Genomic DNA, 21165 nt, shown 5'->3' with positions numbered 1-21165 from the left:
TTTCCCACGAATCATCAGTAACTACTGTACATGGACTTCAAGTTAAAACTACCAGTCAGCCTTCAGATATTTTTAAATTCCATACTCCAATGATTTATACAAAACAGTCTCAGAAAAAGAACTTTTAAATTAATGGCTACTGAAAATCGGTAAATTTTTTTGATGGGTCTCCAATGCATTCAAAAGTCAAGAGTGGAAATGGAAAATAAAGTGAAGACTGAGTCCGACAATTAAACTGTATGACCAATGAATATCGTAAAATTTACAATTTTATACCACGACAAGTAATTTCATTGACATTCGGTTGAAAATTATGAAGATGAAGGTTTTGGAGATGATGGTAATGAAAGTTATGAAATTGATGAATTAGAAAATCAATTGTCAGTTGGATCTAGTCTGGAATCAGTTGTCTGGGATTAGTTGTCAGTGATCAGTTGTCATGGAAGCCGTATTGTGAATTAAAAATTAAAGAAATTAATCAGGTGTTTAAATAAAATAATAAATTACCACATTATTCAATTCATCATAATAAAGTATTTTTATTAATATAGTAAGTACATTGTTCTGTGAGGTAATATACATATCAGTATCATTACCATCACTTTTAGATATATTTTTTATTACAATGATTATTTATTTATTCAATAATAATAATTTAATTTAAATAATATTAATTTACGTCAATTAATAATTGCACTATGCACAATTAAACAATTGGCTAACTAAAAAAAATACGTAACTAAATAAATGAAAAAATACATTTTGGGAATGTTACGCGTTAAAATAAAATTAAAAAAAATAATAATAATAATTAATTAAATTAATATAAATATAATAATTACTGACTATGGGCCGGCCAGGTTATTGATTGGAAAGTTTACCTATACCACTTGGTGACTAGATAATTACATTGCATAGTATATATATATATATAAATATCTTTATATTTTTGACTCGTTCGTAGCCGCTTATTTTTTTTCTCTTTTACGCAGATTATTTTCCATATATAATTTATATGTTACGGTATTTAAATTTAGCACAATAGTCAGCTATCTACTTATTCTAATTTTTAAATAGGTGGATTCAAGTACTCTCATTGGCCATTGGTTTATCTTCATTAAATTCTATTAAAACAAATCTATCGAAATCATTTTTCTAAGTCGATCTTCCATTCTGTAAATTAAAAATCATTTTTACTAATTAATTAAATCAAATAAATATAATAAATAATCATTTAATTATTTGACTTTGACTTTTTTTTATTATTAAAAATGAGTTAAAACTTACTTGGACCGGATATAAAAACGTTGATTGACGATCTTCGCCAAACTTAGACTTGGCTATGCAGACATATCCGTCCATGTCGACCCACTTGAGCGAGGAGATCAAGAGGTCTCCGGAGCTGAGCAATTCGTACCGTGGATCCGTGGTCGGGGTGATTGTTGTGCCGTTATACGTTTGCCAAATGATGTCTGGTTTGGGTTCGCCCTGGACGGTGCAGGGAATCACCACCGAGCTGTCCTGGGATACCAACATTGATGAAATGAAGTTTGTTATCACTGGTGCGCGGATCAGGTTACATCTTTCGGACAAGTCTATTGTTGAGGCTGTAAAAATTAATTAATTATTTAATAACTCATCAAATGTTTCAATTTATTACTCGATAATTAATTAATACTTACCATCAATGTCGATGTATGTCGATGCTACCTGGACTTTCTCATTGACTATTGACACGCAGTGGATGATGCCTTTGTCTGCTTCAGAAGCGCAGTCGACGATGTATTTCGATTTAACGATTCCAAAATCAACTTTTTCATTGGTCGGCTCGTGGTAGACAAGATTTACGTATTTTAGTTTTTCAATCTAAACAAAATCATTTTATTTTATTTTAATTTATTTTATTAATGAGCATAAGTAATAATTAAAGTAAAAAAACTTTTACTAACTTGGCTCTGTAAATCATCACCGCGGATCCAATGGATTTGCGGGAATGGTGACCCGTAAGCTGTACACGTTAATTCTCCAGATTGTCTATAGTTATAAAAAAAAAAAAAAAACAATTAATTATTATAATTATTAATGTTAAATAAATAATAAAATAAAATAAAATAAACTTACCCTTTGGCAAGTAAAAGAGGTCCGCCAGTGATTCTAACAGGCTTCCGTTTGGCTTTTAACTAAAAATAAATGGTAATAATAATTTATAAATTAAAATACGCAAGTGATTGGCAGTAAAGTAAGTAATTATATAACGCAAAGACTCAAGGTGATATGTTCCGTGCGAGATAATAATTTATAAGTTACTACAAGTGAGTCATTTTTTATCAGTTGTAATAATTATCCGGCATTAATACTAACCGCTTTATGATGATGTGTCTCAATATTGTCCGTAAGTGAATTTGTGTATGAATCGTCGACGGTTTTGGGTCTGTCATCGTAATCATTGGCTACTTCTCTGGGTGATTGGGAGTCAAAACTTATGTAATGAGTTGCAGTCATTTGAATCACCAGGGTCAGGAAAAAGAATCCCGCCATTGACTTGGGAATAGTTTGTTCCATCTGAAAAATAAAAATAACATTTATTATCAAGTAAGTTAGTATGAGTTTTAGTAAGATAAATATATAGATCGAGGTAATAAAATATAATTAAGTATTTCTTGACAGCATTAACCCGGTGAATGGACTTGGATTTACTTTGACCCGCAAATCCAAATGCATCGTCATTTATTCCCGCTCTTTTACATTCATTTAATTTATCATCACATTGGTTGTGCGCATAAAAAAGAGCCATCCTCGCATGCGAATTGACTCTCATCTTCTGTTCTCAGACTCGCGAGTAAAGCGTTAAATAAAAAAAACTAGTAATAATAATGTAGAAAAAAAAAAATGATAATAAAAAGGCGAAGAAACTCGAACCGAGTCACGATCAGCAATTCCATTGGTGTCTCACAGCTCCTTCTCGTGACTTGTAACACATACATCATTTTTCAATTGATACCTTCCGATCGTACCGTTTAATTAATTAAGTATTTTATAGTCAAGGTTCGTTATAACATATATATATTATTATTATAAAATATATATTCAATTAAAAAAACCCTGCGGTTAAATATTTATTGTTTTTTTAAATAAATAAATAAATTTATTATTCTAATTAAATAAATAAAATAACCGAGTTAATTTTATTTACCAGTGTCTGACTAATAAAAATTTTACTACTTGATACATTTTTATGCCTCTCTTATTTTATGCTGACAATAAATTCAAACGGTATTAATTAAGCTAAGTACATTATGTTTTATTTACTTTTTTTATTTACCGGCTAATTCATTTTTTTTATCTCGAGACTGACAGAATTTACGGAGAGAACGAGCAGGAAAATTAAAAGTTGCAGTGTGATAATTCTGGAGGGAATCCTTGTTAAAAAGTGCGCCTGTTCAAAAATTAACTCAAGAGATTTGAATCAAATAAGACGTAGACGTGATAGACGACTATTTCAGAGACAACCAGACGCATATTCGTCATCATTCTCTGTCTGCCACTGCTGATCTTGTCGGAAGACACGTTTACATATATTTACATCATATATATATTCACATAACTTTGATTTAATGCCAATATATATACATATGTATGACTTTGTAATTCGAAAAAAATTACGCTTACATTATTGTCTTTAATTGTTTTAAATTTAATTAATAGGTATGAAAGAGCAGGATTTATGATGACGTGAATTGACGGAAACTCGTAATTTAATTATATATAAAACGTAATAATGTATATACGTAGTAAGAGTGATTAATGTAATAAAGTTGAATGAAATTCTTTGGTGTTTATGTTTGAGATTGAGTGTAATATGTCATGCTACGTCAGTGGTAATAATTTGCCGGCTGGTAAATATATATATGAGATGTATAGGGAGTTGGAGTAATTTTAGTTGTTACATTAGTTAGTAAATCAGTACAGAGTAGTAAGTTGTGTTGGGTTTTGTCGAGAGAATTCGAATGGAATTAGTGTAGAGCGGATTGAGTGATAGAGAGATAAAATCGATGCTGGAGAAGGGAAAGAGAACGAGAGGAGAGTTTTGATGTGATGATATCACGCATGCAACACTTGTCACTTTAATAAACTCACTTTTATTCCGTTCCCTTGAGGAGTATTAATGTATTACATACAGAATTTTTTTTTAAATTCTAGGTAAATTATGAAAGCAAATTCGCCGGACTTGCTATCGAGGAAAAGGGAGTAGGGATAAATAAATAAAAGTAAATGGAGAATGGAGTGGACAAGTGTCCAGCGATCTGAAGAGAAATCTCATGGGTTGAATAAAATGTCAATTAAAATTCGAGTGGACCGACAACCGGCCAAGATATTCAATTCGCGTGTAGTGCATCGATCGTTCGTTCACCGGTCGCTTGCTGGATCCTACAAGCCCGCGAATTACCGGTGCCAAAATCGAGATCCTCATCTTAATCGCGATCAGATATAAGACACGTCAATGATATTTAGTTTAAATTTTATGCAAGTAAATAATTGTTTGTCTTTGGAAATTACGACAACTGTGATAACATCTGAGGAATAAATATTGCAACCGACATTCCGAAGACTGATATCGATAATTTTGCATCTGTTATTTATTTATTTTTTTTTAATTGTCTTATTTTTTATACTGAAGTTTAAAAATATGAATTACTGAATTTTTAAAATGGAGTAAAATTATTAAGTAAAATAAAAAGAATGTCTATATACATATATGTGTGTATATATTTTTAAATTAATAAGGTGACTTTAAACTCAGTAGATTTGACTACGTGACTTACTGCATGATGCAACAAGCCTGCAATGTGAGTCCAGTACAAACTTTATGCAGACGTGCAACAAAAAAAAAATCATTTCCTCTGCAATCTATGTCAATTTATATAGTTTTTTTATTTTAATTAACAATTAAATTGTTAAATTATTTATCTGGTTAACTGATGACTAAACTACTGTAATTTCTTACTTTATTTATTTACCGCTTTGCTTTTCGATAATAAAATGGAGTAAATAAATTTAAAAAAAAAAAAACAACTGAGATATTAGATTTAAAATAAATGTAAAAATAATAGTAGACAGGTCTTACTTCATTAGTAGAAAGTAGTTTTGGGCTGAGAGTGTTGTCTAGAGGAACGACGAGATCCCTTCTATTCGGTAGCACGGAGCTAATAAGACTGCCGGAATATCGCCCGAATACCCGAGGATTTAGTTCAAACACGTGGGTAGACTGCGTACATCTGACTTACCGACTAAAAGGCACGTGTTTTCTGTCCACGTGTATATTTATATATATTTAAAACTCATGATTCTTGCTTTTATTTAAACCATTAATTACCCCATAACAATTAACTATTTTTCTTATGCTTTTATTTAAAATAAATTTACCGGCTGCAAGAAATACAAATAGACTTTAATTAAATAGATTAGTATTTGTATAAAAATTAATATATTCAAGATGTGATTGGACTAATAATGAATTTAAATTATAATTAGAGTTGGACATACATGCATGTCATGTTAATTCAAATGTGTATATTATATGTGTGTATGGATGAATATATGTATAGTTGAGATTAATATACACGTGCAGGTTCAAACTAGTTAAATCAGCCAAGGAACCAGCCAACTGTAGTGTCCCTTAGCCATCGCCGAGATAATATCATACGTACGTTCATCCTATGATCTAATTCCCCGGTACTTGAACTCTCAAGTCTTAACTTTGTATTTCAGTCTCTTAGCAATTCATATTATATCACTCATAGTCTAGTGATAAACGTGATAACGCGAACCGCGAATTGAATATTCTGAAAAATCATTTTTCTACCGTTTTATAAAATTTTTACATAACAAACTCTGTAATTTTTTTTTTTATTTTACTACTATTTAAACTAGACGTTTTATAACAAAATAAATTTACTATTTATTTGTCGTGACAAATTGCGAATTCAAAAGGTAGGTCAAGGTGCGACGAGAAATTTATCCGTTAGATTTTTAAATTTAAAAAATAAATTTATTATTTTTTAAGTATGAAAAAAAAAAAAAAATGAAAAAATTTTTAATAGTGCGATAAAGTTGATAAATAAATAAATATATGAGTAAACTTACCATTGTAAAATAAATTTATGTCGATGAGGTAAAAACAGAGTAAATAAAGTCCTTCTGGTAATGTTTATAAACTTGATTAATAAAAAAATAAATAAAACAAATAAATAACTAAAAAAACTGTGAAGCGATGTGTTGTCAAACGAACAAGCTCGACAAAACGTCGCAAGATGAGTTAGTACTATGAGCTCATGATCCCGATATTTATACTCAGAAATGCAACAATCGTGACGTATCATTTGCGCTCGATTGGTCGGTTACTTGCTGATGGCGGGGGATGTGGATATCTCTTGTGGACCAATCAGAGAAAATAATAAAACCCACACCCGTTAGTGACACATCTATCGTGTAAAACGTCGTCACCTCACGGTCACATCACACCACCATTATCATCATCCTCATCCTCATCTTCATCTTCATCTTCATCCTCATCCTCACCATCCACATGATCGTCATACCGGCGACCACCACGTAGAAATTTTCCACCCCCATCTCTTGCTCCAGCGGTCAGCATCACAGGCGGCCGGCTGCTGGAACAAACCGCCGAGACTTTTATCACCTGGGGACTATGTCTGTGCCCATCTCACGTTAAATTTATTTAAATGTTAAATTAATTCTAATGTCAGCTTCCATGACTTTACTTCGACCTTTTAATTTTTCAGTAAAATCTACATGAGACAATTTCTGGAAAAAATTTATCACTTATCGCCCATCGATTCACTTTCATTGTACATATTTAATTTGCTGTATATTTTATAAATTCATCTTGTTCTTGGTATATCTATTTGGTATATCTTTGACGTGTGTTTCATAGGAAAAATTTATCCCCTGAGGGTTTTTACAATCAAATAATAATAATAATATTAATAATATCTAATTGTCCTTGTGCGTAGTGATGACGCAAGTTACCAAATAAATTACACTAAATAATCCCTATGAAGAAATAAAAATATCAATAGACAATAATGATTAACAATTAACGTACCACGATTATTACAATATTCCAAGAAATTAGGGTGTCATTTTTATTAACTACTAAATTTTTTTTTTATGTGTTAAAATTTATTTAACTATTCTGTAAGTATAATTATTATTTTTTACCTGAAATTTTTTTTTCATTCTTTAAAAAATTTAATCATAATATTTTTCAAATTTATATTTATTGTCATTTAAACTTTTATTTTGAATTAAAAAAAAAAATTTTATTTATATTTTTATTGTGAAACTGTTATGGTTTAAAAATATTTCATGAAAATATATTTTTCATGTCTTTTTTGCGCAATATATTTTTCAATAAAACCCAATATTTGAGGTGATTTCAATAGCGATAAAAATAAGACCGTACTATCTGGTATTTAAAATACAGACTGATTAGATGGATATTATAAATTAAAATATGGTGCGTCAATAAATATTAAATATTTACCCAATATAATTATTTTTTAAAAATCAATATAACATCTTGTCAAACGGGCCAACATTGTTGCGATAATTCTACAAGAATTTACCAGTCATTGATATTGACACCGAAAATAAATTTAACTACATAATAAATTATCCGATCTTTTAGTTATCTTTATCTATTTCGTTAATTCATAATCCATTAAAACCAAATATTATTACATTGATGACGTCTCTATACCTTTTTTTTAAATCTTTACACGTGTATATCCATTTCGACTACTCCTAATTTAAATAATTTGTCTTTCGATTAACTGATAACCGCCCAACGATATTCAAATAATTGTTCATTTTCTTAATCACTGAATCCCCATTTTTTCTCTACTAATTTACTCACTTATTATTTAAATTTATTCTGACGTTCATTCAAATACGCATTTAAAAATTTTATAAAATAAAAAATTGTTAGAAAATAAATAAATTTTTTTTTCCAAGTGAAATAATAAGTCGGCCCATTTGGTTTAAATCTATATGAGCTGTAAGCAAATAGATGAAGAAATTTGTCATCTGGTAAATTAAAATTCCATCTTCATTCATAAGTTGAAATCCAAGTCGCGAATACAAGTTCGTACACGTCTGTAAACGTCAACGGGACGTTTAGCCCCTTATCCATTGTCTGAGTACAGGTATAAACTTGTGCTGAGCGCTGTAATTAAATATCAAAACCCAAAGGGCCGGATCCTAGACATCAAGTTGCTCATCGAGTCTAGACATTCCTAGAGACTCGGATCCTCGTCGGACCTACGTGACTTTCGAGCAATGACTCTCAAAGTTCGCCGTTCGCGCTGAGTCTCATCTCCAAAAACCGATTCTTCATCAGCAGATGACCCGGTCCAGCCCCCCTGTCCCCTCTGCCCTCAAACCAGCATCCTATTTCCTCTATTCACTATTACCAATAGCTTTGTCCTCTTCTCGGGTCTTTTGGAGGCCCAATACCTTTAATTTAATTTTCCCCGGAACCGAACCTCTGGTCATTCACTAAAAAAAGTCGGTTAAATTTCTTCGTTAAACGTTTTATCTGAATGAATTAATAGTTTTTTGTTGTCTGTTGACCCTAAACATTGTCATTGTTCTTGGAAGCTGAGCATACATCTACAATAGCGAGATAAATTAGTAAGAGATGTCAAGGCTCGTGTTCTTAAATCGAAACAATTCAATGACGCTCTGTAAATTATTAAAAAAATAAAAAAAAAGAAATCTTAAATAAATGATTCCTTAGATTTTTATCTATTTTAAAATAGTTTCGATGACTTCTTAGAATGATTTCTTCTACAGCGGAATATATGCAGACCCTATTGCATCATCACTTCGTGTTACGTTGCTCGGAGTCGGTAGTCGACGTGACAGATCTACACATATTATATATATGTGTGTGTATTTAAATGTATGTGCGGGCATGGAAGTGTGTAAATGGAGAAAGATATAAAGAATGAAATATAATAAGAATGATGTGCGGCAAATGGATGAAAGCAAAGAGAATAATGAAAAAGCCAGCATGATCATGTATTTATATATATGTATATATATGAATATGCATATGCCAATGAAGGAATATCAATGGACTTTGAATTAGCGTGTTGTATTTCGCGGAATTATTTCCTTCGCCTTTTTTTTACATTCATACCATTGATTTATTCTTCTATAACTGCTTCTCACTTATACATATATATAATTTTCATATATATGTACCACCTATAAAGGCATCATCTTTAACATCAAGTATGAAATATCGCACCGATTGCTGTTTCATAAAAGGCGGGGTAGTAGAGTGCGAGGATAAAATATGAAAAAAAATAAAATAAAATCGCCATGGGCAGATAATTTAAACCTGCGAAATTATCATTAGAGAGCCTTTCATGATTAGAGATTGCATTGATAAAATAATGTACTTAAAATAATTATCTTCATCATCCTATTAAACCCTTCTGCAATCAATAATATTTTTTATTAACTACTGCTGTTTTATTTTGACATTGTCTAGATTATTTTTTTTCTTTTTTTTGCCATAAGCCTAAAAAAATTTAATTGCCTTTTCTTATCACTTGTTTAATTATAGTTTAATAACCTGGTATATGAAATTGTTACCAATTTTTTTAGTGATACTTCGGATACTAATTGCTTGGACTTATCGGGCTCAATAAATGTAGGAGTGTTCGATTTATCCAGCACATCATATATTACATATTATTGGGCAAATGGCGGAGATAAGTAGATAAATCTTGATTTAATTAACTAATCACTTAACGAAATTTAAAAAAGTCGTTAAATAGTAATCAGAAAATTTGATATTCGTGTACATGCTGATGATAAAAAAAATGTATTAAAAATAGTTTTTTTATCATAATATGAATTGCGTTTTATCACATTATAAAATTTATTGGTTTATTGTATATCGATATGTTTCAAAATTACAAACTTACTTACTTGTAAATTACTTTTATTAATTGACATATTTTATTTATAAAGATGATTTAATAAAATTATATTTTTTAATGCGCAGTATTAGAATACGATAGGAATTTTGTGTAATAAAAAAAACTAAATATAAATTTATGGTGACATAGCTTTTAATTTTACAACATTCATTAATTATATCAACATTTTATATAAACAAATTAAATTTTTTATTCAATTTAAAATTATTTTACGCTTTAATTACTACAACTGCGTTCAATTTTTAATTTAATTAACAAAATATTTGTACCAGACATCAGTCATAATAATAATTTAAAATTTATTACCAGAGCAATTAAATTTATTTAAAAGTTATTCCCTTCCTTTGCGTTTTTTAAAATAAAAAATATTTATAGAAATTATTACTTCCTCTCAATCACTCAATTACCTGACAAAAACATATTAATTGTTCTGTTATTTGTTATCAAAATAAAATATTAGTAACAAAAAATAAAAAAATTTTCATTAAATTGATTGCCTTTTTCGCACAAACTTCACTAATAGACCCCCTATGACTTCAATTACACTTCGTTTATGTTATTTTTACATTAATTAATTTTTACTAAATTGTTTGCACATCGAGCATTTTGCTAAATAAAATAAATTTAAGCCCATAAAAAAAATGACGCATGAACAAGAGTTTTTTTTTTTTTTTTGGAGAAAAAAACTTATAGATATTTGGTAGAATAAATTACATCTAATAAATTTATTATTGTTATTACCATACTCATCAATAGTCTGAATTGATTGTTGTTAATATAATAGATACCTAATTACCCCCTACTGTGTAATTTCATCAATTTTATTTTATTAAATATACATATAGAAAACAAATTAATCAAAATTATTAATATAATTTAATTATGTAAATTTTGAAAAATTATTTTAAAGTTCTTGAATAAATATGTTCATTTAATAAAATATAAAAAAAAAATGCAAGTTATTACACTCTAGTAATAATTGAATTAATTAATAAGTTATAAATAGTACGTGCGTTTATCAAATTTTATTGAACTTATTTTTATATTTAGATGCTGATATATACACAATTTATTATCATACATTTGATTGGTGGATATAAATGTCTTGATAAAAGCAATTATTATTTTTGGTATATTTTACTTGTACTTTTTTTATTTATTAATAAAAAAAATTTTTCGTTAATTAATTTAGAAATTATTTTTTTTTTAATTATTATTAATAGCGTAAATTAAAAATTGTAATTTAATTTATTTATTTGATTGCCATTAATAGGACAGGTGTCATTTTACCTCAGAATGGCAAAAATTTGTGTATTGTTTCTGGAAACTCAACTTTGGGTAAAAAATAAATATTTTGAAAAATTATAATTTGTCTAAAAATATTTTACCGTTTGTCTTAAAGTTCAAGAGAACATTCTTTGTGAAAATTTTTATTTGTAAAAAGTAAAAATAATTCTTACGAGTATGAATGTAGCAGACATCAGACAATTTTTAAATTATCAATAGAATATATAATTAATAAAATAAAATTTTGAAAAAATAAGCATTTAAAAAATTAATAAGTTGATTTTTTATAAATATTATTTATAATTTTGAATTTGTCCGATGTCTGATACATTCACACTCGTCTTACATATTGAAAATAAAAGTTTTTAAAATCTTATTTTTTCTTGAACTGATAAAATTTTTAAGTCAAAGGAACTTGTACGAGTTCTCAGAAGTCAAATTCGACAACTCTTCTATAAAAATTATTAAGATATGAACATTTTCATGGCAATAAAAAAATCTTTAGTTATTTTAAAAAATCTACTAAAATTACGAAATATTATGTCATATGAAGAATTTTTCACACAAATTTTTTTTTGGCTATGAAAATTTTTTACCCAGTTTTCACAATTAAATAATTTTTATAAAAAAGTTGCCAAATTTGACTTCTCAGGACTTGTTACCAAGTTTCTTTTTTTACAAAATTTTCTCAAAATTTCCAGCAGTAATAAAATTTTAAATTTTTAATAATTATTTATACTTTTCTCAAAAAATTTCCTGAAAAAAAAAGTTCAATTAATTTTTACAAGTGTGAATTTAGCAGACATCACACAAATTCAAACCATAAATAATTTTAAAAAGCAATATTTATAAAAAAACGTACTTTTTGATTTGAAAATTTTTTTTAGTTTTATTTTACTAATTATGTACTCTATTTATTAACATTTTAAATATGTCTGCCTTCTACACTCACACATTAATTTTTTTGAGTGTAGACACAAGGGAACGTATGACGTCATCAGATTATATTTGAATTTTATAAATCGCTGACAACGCGCTCTAGTGAATCAACCGAATAAAAAAAAAATTTAAATAAAAAGGAAATTTGTTATCGACAGTCGTTACAGACTATCAGTTACTAACTTTGTTGACTTAAAGTGAGTTAACCTAAAAGCTAAACAGTAATAAAATTGCATAAATAATAAAATAGAATAAAATAATAAAAATGTCAACAAAGCGCGGAAACGTGAAATCAATACTTGACAACCAGCAATCAGTGCAAGCGGTTGTGTTAGCTGACGATTTTAATACCAGTTTATTAACACCTCTGCAACATATTTTTCCAAGTATCCTGACACCAGTTGCTAACATAAATCTACTTGATTACGTCGTGCTATCACTCATACGATCTGAAATAAAAGAAATATTTATTTATTGCAGCAGTCATATCGAGCTTATAAAAAATTATATATCAAACAAAAATTACGACGACATAACAGTATCGCTCATAATATCTGATGGGTGCAGGTCACTGGGAGACGCGCTGAGGGACATCGATACCAAGGGATGGATCCGCGGGGACTTTGTCCTGATACGCGGCGACGCGTTTATCAACACAAATTTATCGAACCTTCTGAACAGACACAAAGCTAAGAAAGACAAAGACAAGGGCATCGCCATGAGCATCATCTTCAGGGACGTCGGAAGCTCCAGACACTCGACCCTCACCAACGAGTCGTGCTTCTACGTGGTAAATAAGCTGACAGACAAATTAATTTTTTACAAAAAACCAGAGCGACATGAGAAGAAACTAAAGTTCGAGTTGAACTGGTTCCTGGACCACGAGCAGATCGAAATAAACACCGGGTTCATTGACAGCCATGTCTACATGTGCTCCCAGTCGGTGCTTTCATTATTCTCTGATAACTTTGACTTCCAGACCATGGAGGATTTCATCCGAGGAGTTCTGCTCAACGAGGAGATCCTCGACTCCAGAATATACAGGCAGGTTCTTGATGCCGATGCTTACGCGCTTCCGATATCGTCCTGGCCAGCGTATCATACTCTGACAAGAGACATTCTTCAGCGGCAAAGTTATCCGCTAACTCCTGACATGCTGGCTTCTCTAAATGACATCATATATTCATCAAAGAGCACTTACAAGTACAAAAATTCCTGCCTAGCACGTGGCTGCATCCTAAAAAATGACACTATTGTCGGTAGCGACAGCCAGCTTGGCAACAATACCCTGGTAAGTCGCTCGGCAATTGGAAATAATTGCACTATTGGTGACAATGTCGTTATTGACAACTCATATATTTTAAATAACGTCACGATAAATAATAATTGTCATATCAAGAATGCTTTTGTCATGTCAAATTGTCTTCTAGAAGAGCGTACCTGTGTGGACACTTGTATTTTATCTCAAGGATTGCAAGTTCCAACGGACAATTATTCTAATTGTATTTTAGAAGCGGACGAGGGGAAAATATCTGCCGTGGAGATGGCGGACTACGAGGACGGTGATGGAAAATTTTTGTACTTCAAGAAAATAAACTCGGAGACTGGTGTCGATGATGATGACGACGACAACGACAATGATGACGATGACAGCTCGGTGATGGAAGAGATCAGCAGTAAGAGAAGCGGACAGTCGCCTGATGATATTCCTGACGATGACACTCATATATTTTTGACAGAAGTAATTGACAGTCTGCTGAGGGCCTACCAGGACAAGCTGAACTGCGAGAATATAATCTTGGAGATAAACTCGTCTAGGTACGCGTACAACGTTGGGATACGGGAAGTTACGAACAATGTCATCAAGGCAATTTTGCTACTGCCGCTCCACTACTTGAGAGAGGAAAAAATTAATATCGACAATGGGAATTACCAGAAGACACTCAGGGCTATGATAAATTACTTCACTCCGATTATTTTAAATTACGTTAAGACTGATGACGCACAGGAAGACTGTCTGAGCGCAATCGAAGAAATTTCTGACAGCAATGAATTTATTTTAAACTTCGCTCAGCATTTGTTTCATCTCTTTTATGACAAAGATATTTTAAGCGAAGACAAAATTATTGAATGGTTCAATAGAAACGATGATGATGATGATGATGGAATTTATAATGAAAAAATTCGTAAAGTTCTGCAGCCATTTATTAAATGGCTCAATGAAGCCGAAGAAGATTCTTCTGATGAAGATTAATTACAAATATTCAGTTTGTAATAATTATTGTTATTATACAAAAAAGTAGGACACGATTTATTTGATTATTTTTTAACCATAAAAAATTTACTCAGCAGATTAATAAAAATTATCGAGCGGATTTAAAAATACGAGTAATTGTATGGCTACTTATTAATGAACATAATTTTTTTTATAATTAGTATGTAATTATAAATAAATTTATTTAAAGCAAGTTGTTGCGGTGACTAATTTCATTTTTTTAAGTAAACAATTAAAAAATTTTGATTCCAGTTTAGGGCATTTTCAGTCCCACCCCCTACTTTTTAAAATTTTCAACTTCTTTCAATTAGTAGAGTAAGTAATTAATAAAATAAAATTCTAAAAAATTGCGCATTTGAAAAGTTTAAGTCCTTATTGATAACAAGAACGAGTAATTTTTTCAAAATTTTATCCCGGCTAAATTGTTCTTTTTTCAATTAAGATATTGATTAATTTTTTAAATTAGTTAATACAATTTTAATACGCTCATGACAGTTCATAATACAGAAGTTAGCCGATTAATAATTTTTGAATTTTTTTTTAAAAGATAAATTACAAAAAAAAAAATATTCGAAAAAATTGCACCCATAGTTTTTTTAATTTTCCACACGTGCATATTTTTAGTTTTTTTTTGTCATTAGTTTGTCGAAAAAAAAAATCCGAAAATTGTCAATTGTCTCAATTTGAGGATAATTGATGAGTGTGAATGTAACGGACGTCAAATTTATTTACTCTATTTATTTATAATTTTAAATTTGTCTGCTGTTTGCTACATTCCACTCATAGATAATTGACAGTTCAGTCATAAAATATTTTTAAAAAAAGGAGGGGGGGGGGGCTGAGAATGCTCTTAATTATCTATAATTTCAAAAGTAAAATATAATAATTAAAATAAACATTACTATTCAATGAAAAAAAATCGGTTGTACTCAAAGTGAATGTCAATCGGCAGTCAATTTTTTTAAAATGTTTAGTAGGATTCAAAATGGCGGCCAAAGTGTGTCAATAAGTCGTGGAGTTCAAAAGACATTTAACAACTAAATAAATATAATGCAGTTATTATTGTTTATAAAAATAATTTTATAAAAAAATATTATCAAGTCTTGACGAAAATGAATTACATGAGGTGATTTTAAAAATGGTGAACAAGTAATTAAATGCGCGTGTCACGTAATAGTTTTATTAAATTGACACTTCTCGGGGCAGTATTGCTCGCTGTATTATATTGTTTACAAATATCAAATGGTTATTACTGGAAGTACAGCAACGCGCATAAACAAAATGTTGTTAATGAAAATCACTCGGCCACCCTAGACATCATCAACAACAATAACAATAATAATAATAAGACATATGTAAATAAATTTATCAACTCACTAGATAATTCAATGACAAATAATTATAATGTATGGTGCATATTTACAAAAGTAACGACAAATTCACCAATGAAAAGAAAGTTTCGTATTTTTACTGAATCATTATTGAAGTATTCATCTGTTGATATTTATTTTAATGTAATTACTGATAATGACAGTCGTGTTATTGCTGAAGGAATTATTAATAATATTATTTTAGTATTTAAAAAGTCTATACAGGTAATTAGTTAATTAATTAATTAATTAATTTATTTATTTATTTATTACGGTGGTAATTAATTTAAAATTGTCTAGGTGCAATATTATGATGTACATAAACTGGCGTCGCAGCTTGAAGACATCGTCTCGGTGATGTCGCCAAAATTTAGCAGCAAACCTGGAACCTATTACTCGGACGCTCTATTTTTTCTGTCACTTGGCCTGCATAGAATAGCGTCGCCCCGTCAGAAGCTGGCGGTTATGCTGGATGTGGACACTAAATTTCGCAGAGACATAAAGGAGTTATTCAGAGAGTTCGACAACTTTGGTCCCGATGCCTTGTTTGGGTTAGCTCCGGAGCTGACTCCAGTATATAGACATGTCTTGTATTTGTACAGGAGTCAGAATCCTAGTACTCAGTTCGGCGAGGCCTGTTCCTCGGGTGGATATCCTGGTTACAACAGCGGAGTGGTTTTGTTTAATTTGGAGAGATTGAGAAACTCATTGGAGTATGATCAAATTGTCAGTATGGATATGGTTGAACATATTACTGCTAAGTATAGTTTTAAGGTTTGTATTTTTTTTTATTTATAAAAATCAAGTACTGGCTGATTGCCAGACTATCAGACTCCTAGTTGTCTTATATATCGCGTCACTAATTCCAAAAGGACTTGGTCACTAAGTTTAAAACGAAAAATCTGTCTTTTTGAAATTAGTGGCGCGATATATGATTGATAAAAATATTCATTTGAATTCTTGCTGGAATAGGGACACTTGGGTGATCAAGATTTTTATACATTACTGGGAATGGAGAGACCAGAACTTATTCACACCGTCGATTGTGGGTGGAATCGACAATTATGCACATGGTGGCGCGATCGCGGTTACGCGGAAGTCTTTGCAAATTACTCACAGTGCAATTCCGAAACAAAATTGTGGCATGGAAACTGCAACACGCCTATTCCAGTCCATTGAAGCATTGAAATTTAAATAAAAACTGTGATTAAAAAAAAAAAATAAATATTTCCATGACAGGTACAAAGTAAAATTTTAAAATAAATTTGTTTTTTATACTAAATATCAAATCTATATCAATTATCAGTATTTATAAACTGCCATACTCTGAAATTGGTGCTTTAAAAATAAAATATTAATGATTGTAACGTTTTTTAAATACAGTAATTTATATATTAATTTTATAATTTAATTGTTAAAGGCCAAAAAATACGTAATAAAATAATTTAAACTAATTATGTTTAAATATTTTTATATTCATACATTATTACAGCGTTAATAAATTATTTATATTTTATATATATATATATATTTATAATATGTTTACATATTTAATTACAGGTTCAAGATGTATAACCATCACGTTATTTCTTCACAATCCTTTTTATTTTATCTTATAATTATTGCTTACAACTAAATAGACTATACAAATATATATACATATACATCTGTATATATATTCATACTTTCCCAAGAAAAAAAAACCAATTGACTCAGCATTTGTTTTACAAAATAAAATAAAACCTTTGGTCTCCAGTAGAAAATCCAAGTAATTGCATTGACATAAATTTTAATAAATATATAAACTTTGGTAATAATTTTTAAAAATAAAAATTAACCAAAGTCAGGCTCTTTGATTATTTATTTCCACGTAAATGCAATTGCACATTGAATTTTCTTAAATTATATGTGAGCAATGTTAAATACTGCGATTAATATTAATATTATTTATCATATATTTTATTAACTTTCTTTTATACTTTGGACTAACGCATTCAGTACAAATATTTTTTTTTTTTATACTTCAGTGATTTTTTTTTACTTCAAATCACGTTTCTTCCAAACGGACGAAGATAAATTATAAAATAGCCGCGCTTACTTAATAATTTTTTTTTCCAGGCACTGGACTCTGTTTCAAACCAATATCAAGTACGCTAGTACAAAAAAACAATTATTTTTTTTTTTAATTTGTAATTAAAAAAAAATAAATGTAGTACTAATTTCAAATTAAACTTTAAACTCTTAATTACTATTAATATTATTATTATTTCTCTCAAAGAAACATACATATGTATATATATTAATTAATAATTAAGCATCAACAAGCTATGTACAGCATACAACAATATTAATATCAATTTGATTAGATTTCCACTGCTAATAACTTGCCCTGTCGTTACAATTGAGCCTGACAGATGCAAAACTACAACAAGAATAATTAATAATTAATTAAATAACTAGCAATTAAATTTAAATCTTAAATATTAAATCATCTTTTGACAATAATTACAACTCGAGTCAACAAATCGCAACTTACTGGCGCTTGTTTTATTTTTTTAAAAAAATATATATATTAATCCACATTTACTTCAACAAATATACAACAATCATTAATCGAGTGATTAATTACTCAAAAAAAAACATTACATTCAACAAATTCAAGAAACGGTACTGACGTTTCTCAATTTATCTCGTCCGAAACCGCGAATGGACTCCAGCAATTGATCCCGGGGATCTTTGCCGGGCACCGATAACGGCCTGGAGCTTTTGCGACAGTTATTATTATTTTTTAACGTCACTCCAGTAATAATGGGCATCGTCGGTGGTGGTGGTACGTGCGAGTTGACTTTAACAATTTCCTTTTGTATGAAATTAGCCGACGAGTTTGAATTTAATTTACCAGGATCGTTAAATTGTATTTTGAACCCCTTGGGAGCGGTCGCGGGCCCGTTCAGCTTAGTGACGGTATTATTAAATTTTTTCTGTCCACCGAACCCGTTGGCGAGGTGCTGAGTGTCAATGTCAACGACGGACGTGTATTTTTTACCTCCGTTGGCTATCGGATTTATGCTTCCATTAGTCGTCGAGAGTTTCGGTGGGTTTTTATTTACCGACTCGCTGGACCTGGGGTCAAATATATCTGAATACCGATTGGTATTATTTATATATTTGGGTGTTTTGGTTCTTAAATTAACTTGCCCAAAAGTTTGAGTTAGTTCTTTAAAATTAACCGGTCTCGTATCTATTTTATTATCGTCATCAACTTTAAATTCCGGTTTGTCGTTATGAGATTTCTTTAGCTCGACATTTGTTACGACCGGTTTGTCTTCGTCTTTCGTTCTCGCGTGTAATTTTCCAGAACTAATCTGCTTAAATTCACTATCATTATTATTATTACTAATAGCAGACGTTGTTGTTGTTGTTGTTGTTGATGTTGAATTAGAACCAGTGGTAGCGCTTGTAGTGGAACAGACTTGACTGTCAGTCCGTTTGACAGACACCTTTCTATTATCATTACTATAATTATTAATAGCATTACTCTTGATACTCTTTGGCAAAGTTTTTACATAATTATTGGTATAATTAACCGACGTGTTGGTGTCACTTGTGGTATTTAAATTAACGACGGTCTTGCTACCACTGGTATTTACGCCTAATTTGTAATCAGTGTCCATTTTAATCTGAACATTAGCACGAGGACGCTCTGACCAGCTACCGAGACTTATTGCCGGTGGCCCGGTGTATCTGTAACGTTTTATCTCTTGCTCTGATTTACGAGCTGACGATTCAGAGCCAGACTTGTCTTCGCTATTCAATTTAACTTTTGTAAATTGCCCGGATTTATCATTTTTCATCACTTCCACTTTGTCCTCATCTTCTTTATCACCTTGGGACGACTGAGTGCTTTTTAATTGAGGCAAAATACTCTTTAGCACTTGGACAGACTGCAATTCACGCTCTTGTAAATTTTCATTCAATATCTTAGCGTTGTTGCTATCAGTCCAAGTGTTGTCTTTATTTAAATTAGTGACACTCGTTGACTTAATCATGCTGCAGGTGTCGACTTCATCAGAGATTTTATTTTCCCGGTACTTTGAATTATTTGTCAAGACGATGTAACTTTTTGACCGATGGACTGAAGTATTTGTTGATTCCGGAGGTGAATCTGCTGCTTTTATTTTTTCTTCAGCTTCTGGTGTAATTTTCGATTCAATTTTTGTTGGAGTTTTAAATTCATCTTTTACTTGGCTGCTTACAAAACCTGGGGATGATTCTTTATTGTACTTAGATATTGAATTAGCATTAATATTACGTGACAAAGTTGCGAATGTCTTGATAGTCCTGTCTTCAGCTGGATCCTTAAATTTAGGAGTCGATTCTCTGGAATCATAAATATTTAAACTCTTTTGTCTCGAATAAGTTGATATTGTAAAATTCGGCAGAGTATTTTCAATTGGCGCGACTTTTGGCGTCGACGTTTCAATAGAGGATTTCCTGCTGTCATCAGCCATCACTTTATTTCCTTGACTAAAAGAACCGCTCTCAAGTTTACTCTCCAATTCATTTATTACATTTCTTCTCAACTCGACTTCTTGGTCTTTTTTATTTTCCCCAGCCGCAGAACACTCAGACAATTTATCATCTGGAACCCGGTCCGTTTTTCTGCAACTCTCAATCGCTCTATCAGTAGCGTCATAATTTATATTTTTATCTGTGTCTTCATCAATGGCAATTGGCTCTTTGAACGCTTCAACAGATCTTAGGGTAATGGTGTCGTAGCCATCGTAATCAGCTGCTGGTGTGTTGTCATCACGAAACGCTGATGGTGGATCTGGTAATTGATATTCCCAATCGGTGCCAGACAAATCTTCCCCGTTTGCTGATACATAGTCCGAAGTGTCTTGTTGTGAATTAAATGTTGAGTTTTGTAGATCCGTACCTGCTCCATTATTATTATTATTATTATTACTATTATTATTATTATCAATATTGTTGTTATTATTATTATGAGAAGAATTTAAATCTCTGGCGTGTATTTTTTCCGGCTCGGTGGTTTTTATTTCGCTGCGGGACGCAACTTCTTCGTCCGGGAGAACGCTGGCTAGTGTCGTTGAAACTTTTTGCAGCAGACGATCAATTTCGGTTGGACTTTCATTGCCTAAAAAATGAGTAAAAAAGTTAATAAATGAAAATATTTAAAAAAATTAAACGAGTAATAGAATCACAGTATTGGAAAGTAGGATGCAAAAAAGGCTAA

General features: G+C 30.5%; 4 protein-coding genes across 9 annotated transcripts in view; 2 read left to right on the top strand and 2 right to left on the bottom strand.

The window, feature by feature from the left end:
* Positions 1-558: 558 nt before the first annotated feature.
* LOC103580059 (zwei Ig domain protein zig-3) lies at positions 559-5275 on the bottom strand. The gene is made up of 7 exons (XM_008561680.3): positions 5126-5275; positions 2362-2562; positions 2122-2180; positions 1950-2034; positions 1683-1866; positions 1288-1607; positions 559-1173 (listed from the first exon to the last, which is right to left on the bottom strand). The coding sequence occupies exons 2-7, from the start codon at positions 2560-2562 to the stop codon at positions 1156-1158; spliced, it is 867 nt and encodes a 288-aa protein (XP_008559902.1). The 5' UTR covers positions 5126-5275; the 3' UTR covers positions 559-1155.
* A 7151-nt stretch (positions 5276-12426) lies between these two features.
* LOC103580060 (translation initiation factor eIF-2B subunit epsilon) lies at positions 12427-14737 on the top strand. The gene has a single exon (XM_008561681.2). It carries the CDS (start codon positions 12529-12531, stop codon positions 14515-14517), a length of 1989 nt encoding a protein of 662 aa, XP_008559903.1. The 5' UTR covers positions 12427-12528; the 3' UTR covers positions 14518-14737.
* Positions 14738-15392: 655 nt separating this feature from the next.
* Positions 15393-17312, top strand: LOC103580061 (xyloside xylosyltransferase 1). Its single transcript, XM_008561682.3, has 3 exons — positions 15393-16133; positions 16209-16682; positions 16881-17312. Exons 1-3 carry the CDS (start codon positions 15696-15698, stop codon positions 17085-17087), a joined length of 1119 nt encoding a protein of 372 aa, XP_008559904.1. The 5' UTR covers positions 15393-15695; the 3' UTR covers positions 17088-17312.
* A 112-nt stretch (positions 17313-17424) lies between these two features.
* The window catches only part of LOC103580063 (probable serine/threonine-protein kinase DDB_G0282963), a 33320-nt gene continuing 29579 nt past the window's right edge, over positions 17425-21165 (bottom strand). For all 6 annotated transcript variants that reach the window (XM_014440677.2, XM_014440682.2, XM_014440678.2 and 3 more), the window contains one exon: positions 17425-21066. In XM_014440677.2, the coding sequence (XP_014296163.1) occupies positions 18566-21066 (2501 nt within the window). In that variant the 3' untranslated portion in view covers positions 17425-18565. The remainder of the gene's footprint in view (positions 21067-21165) is intronic.

Source organism: Microplitis demolitor, chromosome 1 (assembly GCF_026212275.2).
Source record: "Microplitis demolitor isolate Queensland-Clemson2020A chromosome 1, iyMicDemo2.1a, whole genome shotgun sequence".
NCBI lineage: Eukaryota > Metazoa > Arthropoda > Insecta > Hymenoptera > Braconidae > Microplitis > Microplitis demolitor.
Note: the sequence above shows the minus strand (reverse complement) of the source record. Positions and strands in the feature narration are given on the sequence as shown.

Bases quoted from the DNA above. Each gene is read 5' to 3' on its own strand.
- LOC103580059 (XM_008561680.3), bottom strand. From the start codon at position 2,562: ATGGAACAAACTATTCCCAAGTCAATGGCGGGATTCTTTTTCCTGACC. The intron at 2,181-2,361 runs GTTAGTATTAAT...ATTTATTTTTAG, and splicing joins AGACACATCATCATAAAGCG to TTAAAAGCCAAACGGAAGCC. The intron at 1,608-1,682 runs GTAAGTATTAAT...TAATTTTTACAG, and splicing joins GACATACATCGACATTGATG to CCTCAACAATAGACTTGTCC.
- LOC103580061 (XM_008561682.3), top strand. From the start codon at position 15,696: ATGCGCGTGTCACGTAATAGTTTTATTAAATTGACACTTCTCGGGGCA. The intron at 16,134-16,208 runs GTAATTAGTTAA...AAAATTGTCTAG, and splicing joins TATTTAAAAAGTCTATACAG to GTGCAATATTATGATGTACA. The intron at 16,683-16,880 runs GTTTGTATTTTT...TTGCTGGAATAG, and splicing joins CTGCTAAGTATAGTTTTAAG to GGACACTTGGGTGATCAAGA.
- LOC103580060 (XM_008561681.2), top strand. From the start codon at position 12,529: ATGTCAACAAAGCGCGGAAACGTGAAATCAATACTTGACAACCAGCAA.